Source organism: Mobula hypostoma, chromosome 6 (assembly GCF_963921235.1).
Source record: "Mobula hypostoma chromosome 6, sMobHyp1.1, whole genome shotgun sequence".
Lineage (NCBI taxonomy): Eukaryota > Metazoa > Chordata > Chondrichthyes > Myliobatiformes > Myliobatidae > Mobula > Mobula hypostoma.
This window is the reverse complement of record NC_086102.1, coordinates 171,267,232-171,283,063: the sequence shown is the minus strand read 5'-3', so window position 1 is coordinate 171,283,063 and position 15,832 is coordinate 171,267,232. Positions and strand designations below refer to the sequence as shown.

Sequence of the window (15,832 nt, the reverse complement as noted above, 5' to 3'; positions counted from 1 at the left end):
ACAAAAGTACTTGACTTTATTTATTAATTTATTGACATAAAGTGTGGAACAGGCGCTTCAAGCCTTGCCACCCTGCAATCTTCTAACCCATTTATGCGACAATTTACAATGACCAATTAACCTACCAATCGGTACGCCTTTGGACTGTGGGAGAATCCAGAGCACCTGGAGGAAACCCATGCGGTCACAGGGAGAACATATAATCTCCCTACAGGCAGTGGCGGGAATTGAACCCAGGTCACTAGCACTGTAAACCATTGTGCCAACCACTACGCTACTGTGCCACCTTTAATATACATCAGGAAAAGCAGCTGCCAGAGTAGAGAATTCTGACAAACGTCTCTTCATGCATCTTCCTCTAAAACTCCTTTTGTCCAGGTTCTTTCAGCTGCTGCTCATTTCCTGTCATTCCAAAGGCTTCAGAATTACTTACAAGCCTACTCTATGGCACTTAATGTAAATTATTTTATAATATATTGCCTTCTATTATCTGATTGTTACTACTCCTGAGGCTAATCCGAGAGGCCAGTGGTGGTTGAGTTTATCCCTTCTCTACTTGGTCTTGGAACATGTCAGGATGATTGGAAGATTATGGCCACCACTTCTGCTCACTTCACTTTCCTCAGCAACCTAGCAAGCTTCACAGGTGAGCCTGGCTTGTCTCCTCCTCTTTATCTTTAGTTCGTAATAAGTATGAAGACAGAACATAATTCCCAGAGTGTCAAGATATCATTGGTCAGACTGCACTTGTGCACCCCCTCCCCTGTCCCTCACCAAAACTCTTTGTATTAGTTTACTTCCCAGCCTTTTCTAGCCACGGACCCCAGGTTGGGAACCTTTGCTTGATAACTACAGTGCTGTGTAAAAGTCTTAGGCACATATATATAGCTAAGGTGCCCAAGACTTTAGCACAGTACTGTATTAATTTTATGCATTGCACTGTACTGCTGCCGCAAAAAAAACCATGACATGCGAGTGATGATAAACTTGATACTGATATGGGTCTCAATTGTGGACCGAGAGTGGGAAGTGACAGGGAGAGGGGAATCATGGTTTGGAAAAGGTGAAGGAGAATGGAGGGAGTGATCAATAAACCAATTGTTCAGTTTATTTATGTTGCCTGGTATCTCAGGGCTGCACCCGCACCTCCCCCCTCCTGCCCCGGCACTCCTCTGCCATCTGTCCCACACCCCTCCCGCAGTGCTCGACCATCACCATTCCCAACATCCTTTGTTCCTGCCAGATTTACAAACTCACTCTCCACTTCACATTAACAAATACCCTAGCTATACCCTAGCTGTACCCTAGCTATATATGCCCAAGGCTTTTGCACAGTTCTGTACATGTACCAAAATAGAACAAATAAAATCTACTGCAGATACAACAATACTTTCTGAAATCTATTTTCCTTAAGGTGCATAGCTACCTGCTGCTGCTTTCTCCACATAGTGGAGTTCATTGTAGAAAAGGCTTACATCAGGATATTTTTCTTTGATAACATTCGCAATGTAATGTAACAATGTTTGTTTGCGATCTGTTGACTTGGTATCTAAAAGCTATCAAAGGGAAAAAAAAATAATCATTAGGTTCACAAAATTTAACACATTTTTCACACATCAATTTATCAAACATTAGAATTTTTAAGTTGTACATTTACAACTGGTGCATAACATAGATGACTTACCAGGTCTAAACTCTGTAGTTTAAATCCATACACTGCTCCTCTCTTACTGCTGTTCATGTAGTTACCAAGTGCTAAAATTATCTACAAAAGGTCAATAAGTTTAATTAATAAATATTGACAGACTTAAGTTATTTTAAAATAGTGATATATTAAGACCATAAAGACATAGGTGAAGAATTAGATCATTTGGCCCATCACCATTCGATCATATACTGCAATTATTTTCTAATTTTACACTTTTGTGATATACTTAACCACTGAGTATGTGTTTTTTTTTTAAACACTGAAGTGAGGTAGGGTTCACAGGCTGAGCCAGCTTTACCTTACCCAACCCTAGTTGCCCTCAAGAGGCTGGCGGTGAGTTTCCTTCTTGAATTACTGCAGTCCTTGAGGAGTGGGTATACTAACGCTGCCTGGGCAGGGTGAAAAGCATTATCAAGGATGTATCTCACCCTAACCATGGACTTTTTACTCTCCTCCCATCCGGTAGGCACTACAGGAGCCTCCGCTCCTGCACCAGCAGGCACAGGAAGAGCTTCTTCCTTGAGGCTGTGACCCTGCTGAACCTCACATCACAGCGCTAAGCAGTATTGCACCCCTACTGGACTTACGCTGTAGCACTTACTTTTTATTCGCAGTTATTTTGTAAATAATACTATTCTTTTGCACTTCTGGTCAGATGCTAATTGCATTTCATTGGCTTTATATCTGTACTCGGCACAATGACAATAAAGTTGAATCTAATCTAATCTAACAGCGGTTCTATTTCACTGCTCCTCAAGTAACACCTAATATACAGCTTCTACTTAATTTTTATTGCCTTCAATGGGTCAAAATTTTCACAACATACATCAATAGAAATGTCTTTACTTGGTGGAACTTTATTCTCGAATATTAGAGATCAAGAGTTTTGTGTACTGTTTCACCGCAGCTTTTAAAATTCAACTGCAAGTCAATACAGGACAAAATTTCCTCAAGTCCCAATCTTTAGGCAGCAGAAGTTTGAGAATATTAAATAGTTAGTCTTTTCAAATTATTTTTGGAAAATTACTACAATTGAAAATTGTGACATACTATTCATATTATTAATCCAATAAAATATATATGAGGGGTGATTGATAAGTTCATGGCCTAAGGTAGAAGGAGTCAACTATAGAAAACCTAGCACATTTATTTTTCCTACATTTACACACTTAGTCCAGCGGTCATGGAGCATACGGATCCCTTCTTTGTAGAAGTCGGCGTCTTGGACCTCCAGAAAGTGGTCCACAGCAGGGGTGATTGATAAGTTTGTGGCCTAAGGTAGAAGGAAATGAGTTATTAACTTCAAACTTCCTGCAATTTCACTCAAAGAATTGAACTGCACATGCATGTAACAAGAGTTGTATAACTCATCTCCTTCTACCCAAGGCCACGAACTTATCAATCACCATGGACCACCTGGAGGTCCAAGATGCTGTCGTTACATGCACGTGCAGTTCAACTCTTTGAGTGAAAATGCAGAAAATTTGGTTAATAACTCATCTCCTTCTACCTTAGGCCACGAACTTATCAATCACCCCTGCTGTGGACCACTTCTACAAAGAAGGGATCCGTATGCTCCACGACCGCTGGACTTGGAGGGGAGTATGTTGAAAAATAAATGTACTAGGTTTTCTAATATTGACTCCTTCTACCTTAGGCCACAAACTTATCAATCACCCCTCGTATTCTGAGGTTGTGCCCTCTAGTCCAAGACTCTCCCAGTATTGAAATATGCACTCTATGTCCACTCTATGCCTTTCAATATTCGATCAGTTTCAACAAGATATCTCCCGCCCATTGTTCTTTTAAACTTCAGTGAGTACAGGCCCACAGCCAAATCATCCCTCGTATTGGCAAGTTCTTTAAAGTCTTAATGCATAAACCTATTGAATGCTGAAAGGTGTCGTTAAGAGTGGCTGTGGAGAGAATGTTTCCTATGGTGGGGAATCTAAGACTGGAGGACCAACCTCAGAATAGAGGAGCGTCCTTTTAAAATGGAGATGAGGGGAATTTCTTTAGCCAAAGAGTGGTGAATCTGTGGAATTCTTTGTCACAGGCAGCTATGGAGGCTAGGTCTTTATGCATATTTAAGGCAGAGCTTGATAGATTCTTGATTGGTCAGGGCATGAAAGGATTTGGGGAGAAGGCAGGAGACTGAGGCTGAGAGGAAAATTGGATCAACCATGATTAAATGGGAAAACAGACTTAATGGGCCAAATGGCCTAATTTTGCTCCAATATCATATGGTCTTTGACATTCAATATCAATCCAGCAGTTTGTTTTGATGTTCCGGTGCTAAAAGTGGGAAGTTAGAACGAACTGGTTCCTTTAAAGCCCCTGCTTTGTGGTGAAATAACCAGAACCAGTCTTTTGAGAGTCTTGGTACATTTGGAGTGGGAATGAATTGTAACCTCCTACAAGGGAGCACGGTTTCCACGGCAAAGTTAGATTATCCCATATTGAGGTTGTTGCTACTTACCTCCAAAATTTTCTTCAGTTTTTGAGAAGATTTTATTGATACAGATGCAGCTATTACAGCATGAAGTTGCTAAATTGAAAAGAATGAGTATAAATGATTAGCTAACAAAACTGAAAATCTTATGAATTCATGAAGTATTTATTCATATTGTGAGTTATGAAGCAAAATAATGGAATCATTCACATCAGCAATATCTGCAATTCCATCCCAATTTGTTCCTTTTAGCTTATATCTGTAACAGTGCAAATATAATCCAACAGCCGTCAACAATACTGTATATTCCAGACAGGATACAAAGGTCCCCACTCCAAAGACCTGCACTCGTATTTACTAATGGCAAGATTGGTCTTCATTTATGATGTTAGAAGAAGAAAGATCACAGATTTAATAAAATGATTGTAAAATCACAGGTCTGTAAGCTGCTTTCAGCAGTGAAGTTTCACAGATGTAACAGGCAGAAGAGGAAAAGAGGAAAAACAAAAATACAACATAATTCTGGATCTCACGATAACTTGCTACTTGATCTTCTTTGGTAATCATGTAAATCAGTGCCACAAAAAATTAGATTTTAAGCAGAATTAATTTACATCCAAACTTCACAAATCAGTGGCAGCAGGATAGAGTTAGGTTTGGAGAACACCATGTCCTACATTTGAACAGCTGTTTTAAGGGACCATGCGAGGCTCAGAAAAAGGGGGTTTCTGCAAGTAACAAGTGGCAGTTGAGGAAACATTGCAGTTTATTCGCTTACTGTGTTTGTTTCCTAGAAAAGGAAACCAGGCACTTGCAATTACACTGCTGGCCAATTTGCATTGCAATTTATTCAATCATTCCAACATACAATGAGGAGGCAGACAGAAGTCTGCTGCAGAAATTTCAGGACATAAGTCAGTAAAAATATAAATATGGTCTTGATTCTTAAGTCTTGTTTCTTCACAGCAGAAAGCACAATGGCAAGAGGACTGGAGGCTTGAGTTAATGGAGCACAGGGATGGAGGGTTACAGAACTATGCTCCGAGAAACCATCAAGCAGTCCACATTAGAGGTTTTGAATTTATAAAAGTAGATGTTAATGAATTGCGAGTTAAGGTAGGTTAACAAAGGGGAAATACAAAATGAATACAGCTATAACAAAGGCAAGAAAGCAGCTATATTTCATTAGGAGTTTAAGGAGATTTGGGTATGTCACCAAAAACACTGGAGAATTTCTACAGATGTAGCATAGAGAGCATATTGGCCACCTCACCGTCTGGTATAGGGGTGGGGGGGGGAGGCGGCTACTGCACAGAATAGAGATATCCTGATTCTGAATGGACTGCACATAATTTGTAAAAGTTTGTAAAAAGCTAAGGCTAATTGAAGATGCAAATTTGCAGACTGCGATGGAGACGGAAAGTGTGGGATCATTACAGCGGCTGAGCGAAACACATCAAAGCAGATTGTGAACTATCTAGTTCAGCTTGCAATGTTATTCAGCAAGGAGGATAAAAATGGTGGCAAGGGAAATTAGTTAATTTAATTTGTCTTGTCATTCAACTGGAAAATTATTGCTAAGATTTGGTTCTCAGACAAGTAGCTTCACCAATCAGAGGGACATAATCAACAGAGACACAAGAAACATAATCCATTCAGATCAAATGAGTGGCTACACCAGCCATGAACAATAGATCTTTCACAATAACTCCAAAGGTATCATGGAGAAAAATATATCTTGGAAGCACTCAACAGGTAGACTGCATTAATTACTTACCGGTGTCAACATCTGAACACTCTCGGTAAAGTTTCCAATAAATGCCATGATGGTCATCCTTTGCATCAGTCTTTCAACCTTACTAAACTGTACCATGAATCGGTCTTCATCTGTTAAATTCTCCAGTGGCTTCCTCTCCCTTTCGTATTGCCTCAGCACCTTAACTTCACTTTCTGTTGGCAAGAACCTCATCAGGCACTCAACAAAGTCCACAGGTAATGTTTTCAGATCAAACCTAACACAAAAAAAATTATGTCAAATGATAACTTCAGAAACATTCTTTACAGTTGTACTGTATGACTAATACATTCTGTTGCACTGGATCATTAAAAAATGTTTTCACAAAAAAAAAACTGGGCCAATCCGAACATACTACCGGCAGAAGTATCTTTCAGTGATTTTTTTTTCTCTTACCAATATATCTTGTCCCTAGGGCTTTGATTTCTTGCTTAGAGTTATTTCACAATGATTCAAAACTGATTCCCTAATCTATTCAAAATCCTTGATGAGAAATATCTTGTTTGTGGAAGAGAACTGTGTTACTCACATTTGGATAGCTCTACATATCTCTTCTGTGGTTTTCCCCGCCTTTCGTAAGGTGATGGCAAGATTCTTAGCTCTGTTGGGCTCCAGTAATGTCACTTTAGATCCCTTTTGGATCACTTTTTGTCTACTTGAGACAACATCCATAGCTGGCCCCTGGGCTTTTGTTTTAAACATTTCCTCAAATTCGTCCACATTCAATTCCTATAAATTAAAATGCATCACTGAGACACTTGAAATACTATGTAGTTCATTGTGAAAATAAATTGTAAATGTGACATAAAACATTAATTCCCAGTGCAGTTCTTAATCATCAAATAACAATATAATTTTAGATATACCTCTAGGATTTTCTCATCATCAATATCGTTGAAGACAGTGCCATTAATCTGATTGGGTTTTAATGCCACCCAGTTGAAGACTGGCATGCGGAACTTTGTTTTGATAGGCTTCTTGATCTTTACAGCTACACAAAAGGATAGCTGAGTTATAAAACACGCAAAACACATCAAATTCAATTTTATAAAATGGTTAACTGCACTAACTACTTGCAATAAGCCAATCCTCATGCAATTACAGAATTAATAGACTTCACCTGTGACCTTAATGGCAACATTAAGTGTTGTTAATATTTTGACTTGTACATTAATAATGAAGGGATACTTAGAGGACCAATCAGTGATCACATGACCAAACCGTAAACAGACTGTGTTTCTCCACGCCACTGAAAAAGCCTCTAAAGAATGAATGATAAAATATTTTAAATATTTTCAGTTCTGGTGTCAGATATAAATTTTTGAAATATTTACCAGGTCAATTTCTGTAGTATATAGAATTCTACATTCCTGAACTTCACCAATTGGAGAAGACTTTGTTGGTACATGTGCAGAGAATTGGCCCTGAGTCAGGTTTAATATTAACAGCTTTCATCAATTGACAAAAATCACAAATTGGTAAACAATTCAAGAATAGTATTCAAAAATCAGAACTTCACAATAGCAAGCTGCCATTCCTTGCTTGAGTTCACAATCTGAGTCTAATTTTAAGAGGGTCTACATTATCTAGGCTGCTGCTGTGTCATTATATTTAAAAATACCACAATCATGTGAATTCAACTTAAAGCATGCACCAACCAGAACAATAAACAACAGGTGAAATATGACATGGGTGATATCTTTCAGAGCAATTCAGTATTTTCAGGGTTCAATCTGTGACATGCAAAGCCAAAACGTCTAAAATATGTTGAGCATGTGAGTGAGAACACCAGGTAAAATTTGATTAAAGCCACACAACCTGATTATTACCTTCCACAAAGGAGCTGGTTCACCTCAACTCTTAAAATACCAACCAGCACTGCTGTAAATGTTTTAACATGTACTTGTGTTAACATGAACAGATCAGCTCTTGGAATCTTCAATAACAAATCAAATCCATAAAAAGTGGTTAGTTGTGAAATTTTCTATTAATATTTATTTCAAGTAGATAAAATTATCTAGGTTTTCTGTTTGTAATCTAAAAGTGAAATGCCAAGTTGCTGAAAATCTGAAACAACACAGGAAGTCCTGGAAAAGCTCAGTTGGTCAAGCTGCAACTATGGAGAGCAAAACAAGTTATCAAAGTGTCCTCACAGATGCTGCCTGGCCTGCTGAGCATTCCCAGCATCTTTTGTTTAATAAAATGCACTGGGAAAAAAAACAGTCAACAACACATATGAATGCCGGAAAGACAGACACACAATGTGATGTACAACACCAATAGAGCATAAAAACCTACAGAATAGCTTGATTGGTCCCTCTTGTATGGAAGCAGGTAGGGTAGATAAAGAAAGTCAAGTTAGCAGAAGTGAAGTCATAAAATAATATGCAAGGATCAAAAGAAATATTAAAGACAGGGTTTCCCAACCTTCCTTATGCCACGGACTTATACCATTAACCAAGAAGTCCGTGGATCCCAGACTGGCAACCCCTGACATAAGCATTCTCATTGTTAAAAGACCTCCAAGCGGACCACATCCTTGCCAGAGGGTTTTAGGCTTCTGTGCCTCAATGACCTGGAGAGTTATGTTGGCAGGTGTCAGGGCTTTATACTTTGGCTCTTGGTAGGGTCACCCATGCCAAACAGGTCAAAAGGTAGAGGCCAGACTAAGTGTGGTCCACCGGTCTTCCAGGCTCGGAGGTTCAGCTCTGGGCTAACAACCCCGACTGGTAAAAAGAAATAGTTACAGAAACAGCAATGAAGAATCCTTCTATATTTGTGTGCAACTGTATGGGCAGGCAAAGATGGAGCACCTTCATGTCTGCCCTAAACGCTAGTGGCATGGTGCACAGCAAGTATAGAAACCTTCATGTCATCATCAAAATACCCCACAGCAGCTTTTACATACTTATTCTAACGCTAAGTGTTTGATACTTTGCTTTCAAATTTCCCATAAAGTGGTTAACATTATCTTATGAATAGCAAGAAGCATGGTACAGCCATGTTATGTGATTGATAGTACCTTGTTGATCCACTGCATATGGTTTGATTTCATATACGTTGCCCCGGTAGTAACCACAATAACAAGGCCACGTTGCCTAATTCTAACCTTAACAGGAGCCTGCCTTGTAAAAACCATTATTTCTAAAGTGCAGTATCGCGTCTGATTTGCCATAATTTTCTCCCATATTTATGACTTTATTTCTCATTCTCATTTCCCTTCAACCCACCCGTTACATATCGATGTAGTTATAAAGAAGGCAAGACAGCGGCTACACTTTATTAGGAGTTTGAAGCGATTTAGTACGTCAACAAATACACTCAAAAACCTCTATAGTTGTACCATGGACAGCATTCTGACAGGCTGCATCACTGTCTGGCATGGAGGGGCTACTGCACAGGACCAAACGAAGCTGCAGAGGGTTGTAAATCTAGTCAGCTCCATCTTGGGCACTAGCCTACAAAGTACTCAGGACATCTTTAGGAAGTGGTGTCTCGGAAAGGCAGTGTCCATTATTAAAGACCTCCAGCACACAGGGCATGCCCTTTTCTCACTGTTACCATCAGGTAGGAGGTACAGAAGCCTGAAGGCACACACTCAGTGATTCAGGAACAGCTTCTTCCCCTCTGACATTCGATTCCTAAATGAACTTTGAAGCTTTGGACTCTACCTCACTTTTGTTAATATTTAGCATATTTTAAATAATCTATTCAATATACGTAATTGTTTATTTGTTTATGTTTTATTTTATTATTATTATTCCTTTTTTTTTGTCCTCTCTCTGCTAGATTGTGTATTGCACTGAACTGCTGCTGCTAAGTTAACAAATTTCACGTCACATGCCGGTGATAATAAACCTGATTCTGATTCTGGTTTTACCATGCTTTACCATCAAATTATAAAAGTTAGTTGTTAAAATACAATTACTATTTTCAGTTTTAATTATGAATTTTTATCTTAATTGACAAGTGGCTAACTTGAATATATGCTGGTAAAGCTGACTATTCAGGGATTATCACTGGCACTCTAAGATGAGAGAACCAGGATTCAAAGTTTAAAGTAAATTTTATTATCTAATTAGATATGTATGTCACCATATACAACCCTGAGATTCATTTTTGTCGGCATAATCAACAAATCTACAGAATAGTAACTATAACAGGATCAATGAAAGATCAGTCAGAGTGCAGAAGACATCAAATTGCAAATGCAAATATAAATAAATAGCAATAAATAATGAGGACATGAGATAAAAGTCTTTGAAAATGAGATCATTGGTTGTGGGAATATTTTAATGATGGGGCATTAGGGTTCAGTGTAGTTATCCCTTTTATTCAAGAGCCTGATGGTTGAGGGGTAGTAACTGTTCTTGAACCTGGTGGTGCGAGTCCTGAGGCTTGTACCTGATGGCAGCAGTGAGAAGAGAGCTTGTACCTGATGGCAGCAGTGAGAAGAGAGCATGACCTGGGTGGTGGGGATCCCTGATGATGGATGTTGCTTTTGTATGACAGCGCTTTCTGTAGACATGCTCAATGGTTGGGAGGGTTTTACTCGTGATATACTGGGCCGAACCCCCTGGATTTTCCATTCAAAGGCATTGGTGTTTCCATACCAGATTCAAGAAAATGAAAAATAAAACTTACACCAACATTTCAGAATTTCTATTTTATTTTATTCAATTTATTCTTCTCCTTCCAGTATCATACCATTCATCTGGCTGACTAAAACCTTCCCCCTCTACACCACCACCACCCTCCCCCCACGGCTATGCACATAGACAGCATGGTGAAGGCATGCTGGTCTTCATCAATCAGGGCACTGAGTTTAAGAGTAGGGACATTATTTGCAGTTAGACAAGTCATTGGTGAGGCCACACTTTGAGTATTGTGTACAGTTTTTTTTATAGAACATAGAATAGAATAGTACAGCACAGTACAGGCCCTTCGGCCCACATTGCTGTGCCGACCCTCAAACCCTGCCTCCCATATAACCCCCCCACCTTAAATTCCTCCATATACCTGTTTTCCTTCCAGAAACAGTTCCTGTTTTGGTCACATTTATGTGAAAGACATTGTCAAAGCTGGAGAGGGCGCCGAAGAGGTTCATAAGAACTGAGACGGAGAGGTTGGTCACCTAGAATGAGCTGCCAGAGTAAGTGGTCAAGTTGGATACAATTGCAGCATTTAAGACATTCGGATATGTAAGTGGAGGGGAAAGATTTGGGGTTGAATGCAATCACCTGGGACTAGCAGAGAGGAAAATGTGGTTGGCATGGGTCAGTTGGGCTGAATGGCCTGTTTTTGTGCTTTATTACTCTATGAGTCTATGACTCTCATCCCAACATGAGAAAAAGTCAAATTCAAGTAATAACATACTTTTCAATAGTGAGTTATACTCACCCATTGTAGTGCAGCAGATGCGGTGTGAGCATTTTTGCTTTGGGTATTCCTTAGATACAGAAAAAGGTAGTACTCCTGTCCCACATTTCAGATCCCACTTTGTCTAATTGTGACCACCCACAGTTTCCCTACCCTCTCTACCAAAATGAGGGGCTGACCTCTCCTGCCAACAAGCTCTGACTTTTTATACCCAATTGTGAAGGTCTGACTATATCCCTTAAGCAAATCCCCAACTTTCTTGTATTTCCAAATGAGCAGCCACCTCGCTAACTGATATCAAGAATAAAAACACATCAAGGTATTTTGCCTTTAAATTCAGCACAGACGCCACGCCCCAGGATTCCAATCCCTCACAATCAGTTTGAAATTCATTTTGCTCCCTTTTACCTCCCTCATAAAATATATTTTTAAGAATCAAAAACTTAGCAACTACATTTCCTGAGCTATTAAAACATATTTTTTCACAAGAAAGCAAAGTACATTGAATACCATGACATTACCTGATAAGCCAGGGTTAAAAATGAGAGTTGGGGCTGTTCCAGGCAAAGGAGGTGCAGCAGGTGGTGGTGGTGGTGGAGGAGGAGGAGGTGGAGGTGGAGCCGGTGGAACTTCTGCGGCCGAAGGCGGTGGTGGAGGCGGCGGTGGAGGGGGCGTAGGAGAGAGATGCTGTTGAGAAGATGGGGCCAACACTGGTCCATTTGGGACTGCTGAAAATTCAAAATCAGAATTGGCGTTTAGCTTTCAGAAACCACTAACATACCATCAGCTGTGCAAACAGTAACATTTTCCACAGAATGGAGGTTACACAATGATTAGACCTCACAGAAGGCATAGTTCAATAACAAAAAGATAGACACAATCTAGGATAGGCCAGTCAGCCCATCAATATATATGGGTAACCTTACTTTCTATCTACCATCTACCATAACGACCCTTTCTCTTCACCATTTACACCTCGGACTTCAACTACTGCACAGAGTCTTGTCATCTTCAGAAGTTTTCGGATGACTCTGCCATAGTTGGATGCATCAGCATGGGAGATGAGGCTGAGTACAGGGCTACGGTAGGAAACTTTGTTACATGGTGTGAGCAGAATTATCTGCAGCTTAATGTGAAAAAGACTAAGTAGCTGGTGGTAGACCTGAGGAGAGCTAAGGTACCGGTGACCCCTGTTTCCATCCAGGGGGTCAGTGTGGACATGGTGGAGGATTACAAATACCTGGGGATACGAATTGACAATAAACTGGACTGGTCAAAGAACACTGAGGCTGTCTACAAGAAGGGTCAGAGCCATCTCTATTTCCTGAGGAGACTGCCGGACGATGCTGAGGATGTTCTACGAGTCTGTGGTGGCCAGTGCTATCATGTTTGCTGTTGTGTGCTGGGGCAGCAGGCTGAGGGTAGCAGACACCAACAGAATCAACAAACTCATTCGTAAGGCCAGTGATGTTGTGGGGATGGAACTGGACTCTCTGATGGTGATGTCTGAAAAGAGGATGCTGTCCAAGTTGCATGCCATCTTGGACAATGTCTCCCATCCACTACATAGTGTACTGGTTGGGCACAGGAGTACATTCAGCCAGAGACTCATTCCACCGAGATGCAACACGGAGCATCATAGGAAGTCATTCCTGCCTGTGGCCATCAAACTTTACAACTCCTCCCTTGGAGGGTCAGACACCCTGAGCCGATAGGCTGGTCCTGGACTTATTTCATAATTTACTGGCATAATTTACATATTACTATTTAACTATTTATGGTTCTATTACTATTTATTATTTATGGTGCAACTGTAACGAAAACCAATTTGCCCCGGGATCAATAAAGTATGACTATGACTATATCCTTACCCATTCACTTGCTCTATCTACTTTACCAACCACCTCCCCATCAAATCATTCTACATCCTCCTACACAGCAGTGTTCTGGTTGGAGATAATTATTTTTATGCCGTTTTCCAGTTGTTGTGACTGCAATTAATATCCATGCAAAGAATACCCTTAAAATTTACACTATTCTAATTAAACCAGCAATAGATTTGTTGTTATGCCAACCAGAATCGAAGTACATTTAAACGCTAACGGCATAATCAACTTTGAGCCTCACCTGCACCAGAGAGGCATGGAGAAGGTCCAGGAAGTGGTGGCAGTGACATATCAGATGCTTCATGTGGTGCTCCTACATAAGTGCTTGGTGCCTGCTCTGCACCTGGAGAGTGTGATGCACTTGGCAAAACTGGCAGAATGGCAATATCACCATCTCCTTTTTTCTGAACTTTGATGGACCCCTGCTTCTCTAGCTCGTGAATTTTTTTCTCCAAGTGGTTGTGTCTTTGAATGGTCTCCTCCTTCTCTTTGATCATTCTGCGCAGTGTGTGAACTTGAGTATTGGTGTCCTTGTAAACCTCCTGGGAGGAGAGATGGAGGAAAAACAATTTTAAAGTGACCTGAAGAATTCATTTTTCAAAACTTTTTAAACTAAGCCTAAAACCATTCCTAACACATATCAATTTTTACATGCATTCATCATTTGCCTTATTGTCATCCAGTCTCACTTCCCTTAAAGTGTTGGTGTTGGGATTAAAATCTGTCTGGGTTCCATTGGAACTCCAGCAGAGAGAGTGAACAATCATCCACAACAAATAAGCATTGATGACGTATATCAAGATGAGGGGAAACATCATCACTCAAGAGTCATGGGAGTGTGGATCAAGCTGCCAGCACTCAATGTTCAAGAAAAGTGTGGATAGGTACATGAATGGTAGGGATATTGACAACTATGGTCCTGATGCAGGTCGGTGGAAGTAGGCAGCTTAAATTATTCTGCACAGACCAGAAGGGCCAAAAGGCCTGTTTCTGTGCTGTACTTTCCTATGACCCTGTGGCATTTGCAAAAAAACTCGACAAGTTGCAAGAACTGAGAATATCAAGGTGGGGGGAGGGGGGGTGGTGGGTAGAGTTGGAACTAACATGAAGGTGACAAGCTGATCGTCTTAAAAGCAGAAAACCATGTAAATCTACCCAAAAGCTCAAACAACTCATGAATCAAATAAACTCTTTTTGAGCTTCCAGTTGGGTACAAGTACAGGCTGGAAGCCCGAGAAGAGATTATTCATTATATATGCCAAGAAAGCCGTAGATCCTTTTACAACTCATGAATCATTTGCTCAATTTTCATGTTTATACCTTTCTATTTTACAAACTTAAAATACACGCACTTGACACATAAATTTGACTTTATGCTGCTCTGTATGAACAAGTTTGTTAAGAGTCAGGTTCAAGTCACTGTTGAAGAAACCATACATCTACTGACACTGAAGGAATCAGCTCAGGTCATGAGATTTTTGTGAAAAGCTGAAATTATCTGCTCTAGTCTCTCGAGTGGGAATAGCTCGCCTGCAGAAAATAATTAAGACAGGATTAATGAAATAGAGTTCTGATGTGTTTTGATCTGAAACAGTAACTTTCTTCTCTACTCAAAGATGCTGTCTGGTCTGCAGAGTGTTTCCTGCATTTTCTGATTTTATTAAATATTTAGCGTGAGTGCAAGGACAAAAATGGGTCAGAAACTTCACCAGCAAGTGCTTGCAAGTCATCTCAGAGCAAGAACATAATTGCCAGATCCAGTTGATAATCTAGCCTGTAATTTCAACACAGACAAATTGAGAAGGATATTGCTGATAATGCTAAGATTGACCCCAATAGATTTTTTTCAATACTTTAGTAGTAAAAAAAAGTCAAGGAGGAAATTAGGTGTATTAAGGAATGATAGTAGTGTGTTAAATTATGCAGAGAAGGACACAGCAGATACTCTTTGCAAAAGTATTCATCTCTGAAGATGTTAGCAAAATGTTAGTAAGTATAGAGAAAAACAGAGTTGCTTTAAGTGACCTAGAGATCTTAGCATGTGAGGTCCTGCTTCAACTGAAAAGGCTGAAAATTAATAAATCTCCAAGGCCAGACAAGATACATCTTTAAGGGTACTTAAAGAGGTCTATGACAACATATATATAAACCCCTAACATGTATTTTTCAAAGACTGATGAAATCCCTAAGGACTGAAAATGGGTGAACATTATCCCACCACATACACTGACCCTGATAACCATAGACCAGTAAGCTTAATGTGTGTCGTAGGCAAGATAATGGAAACAATAGTAAAGAATGAGAAGGAAAGAACTGATAAGAGCAGGCATGTTAGCAGAAAGCCAGCATGGGTCCAAAAAGGGGAAATCATGTTTTACTAATATGCCGGAGTTCTATGAAGAGGCAACTAAAATTTATGATAACAATAGAGTGGTTGATATCATTCATTTGGACTTTCAGAAGGCCTTTGACAAGGTACCCCACACGAGGTTAATAATCAAATTACAGGAGGTAGGAATTTGGGAGAAGGTGTGCGAATGGGTGCAGAACTGGCTCAAAAACAAATGAGTTAAGTGAGAGGATCATTCTCACACCCAGATGATGTTAAAAGT

The 15,832-nt window shown here is 39.9% G+C and overlaps 1 protein-coding gene across 7 annotated transcripts in view; it reads right to left on the bottom strand.

Moving 5' to 3' along the window:
• fmnl2a (formin-like 2a) overlaps positions 1 to 15,832 on the bottom strand; it is a 249,783-nt gene that overhangs the window by 22,991 nt on the left and 210,960 nt on the right. For all 7 annotated transcript variants that reach the window (XR_010018460.1, XM_063052256.1, XM_063052258.1 and 4 more), the window contains exons 14-21: positions 13,462 to 13,762; positions 11,856 to 12,062; positions 6,822 to 6,946; positions 6,485 to 6,684; positions 5,938 to 6,172; positions 4,188 to 4,256; positions 1,685 to 1,765; positions 1,427 to 1,556 (exon numbers count right to left, since the gene is read on the bottom strand). Coding sequence is in view for 6 of the 7 variants with exons in the window: in XM_063052256.1 (XP_062908326.1) it covers positions 1,427 to 1,556; positions 1,685 to 1,765; positions 4,188 to 4,256; positions 5,938 to 6,172; positions 6,485 to 6,684; positions 6,822 to 6,946; positions 11,856 to 12,062; positions 13,462 to 13,762 (1,348 nt within the window). In the remaining variant the exon portion in view is untranslated. The remainder of the gene's footprint in view (positions 1 to 1,426; positions 1,557 to 1,684; positions 1,766 to 4,187; positions 4,257 to 5,937; positions 6,173 to 6,484; positions 6,685 to 6,821; positions 6,947 to 11,855; positions 12,063 to 13,461; positions 13,763 to 15,832) is intronic.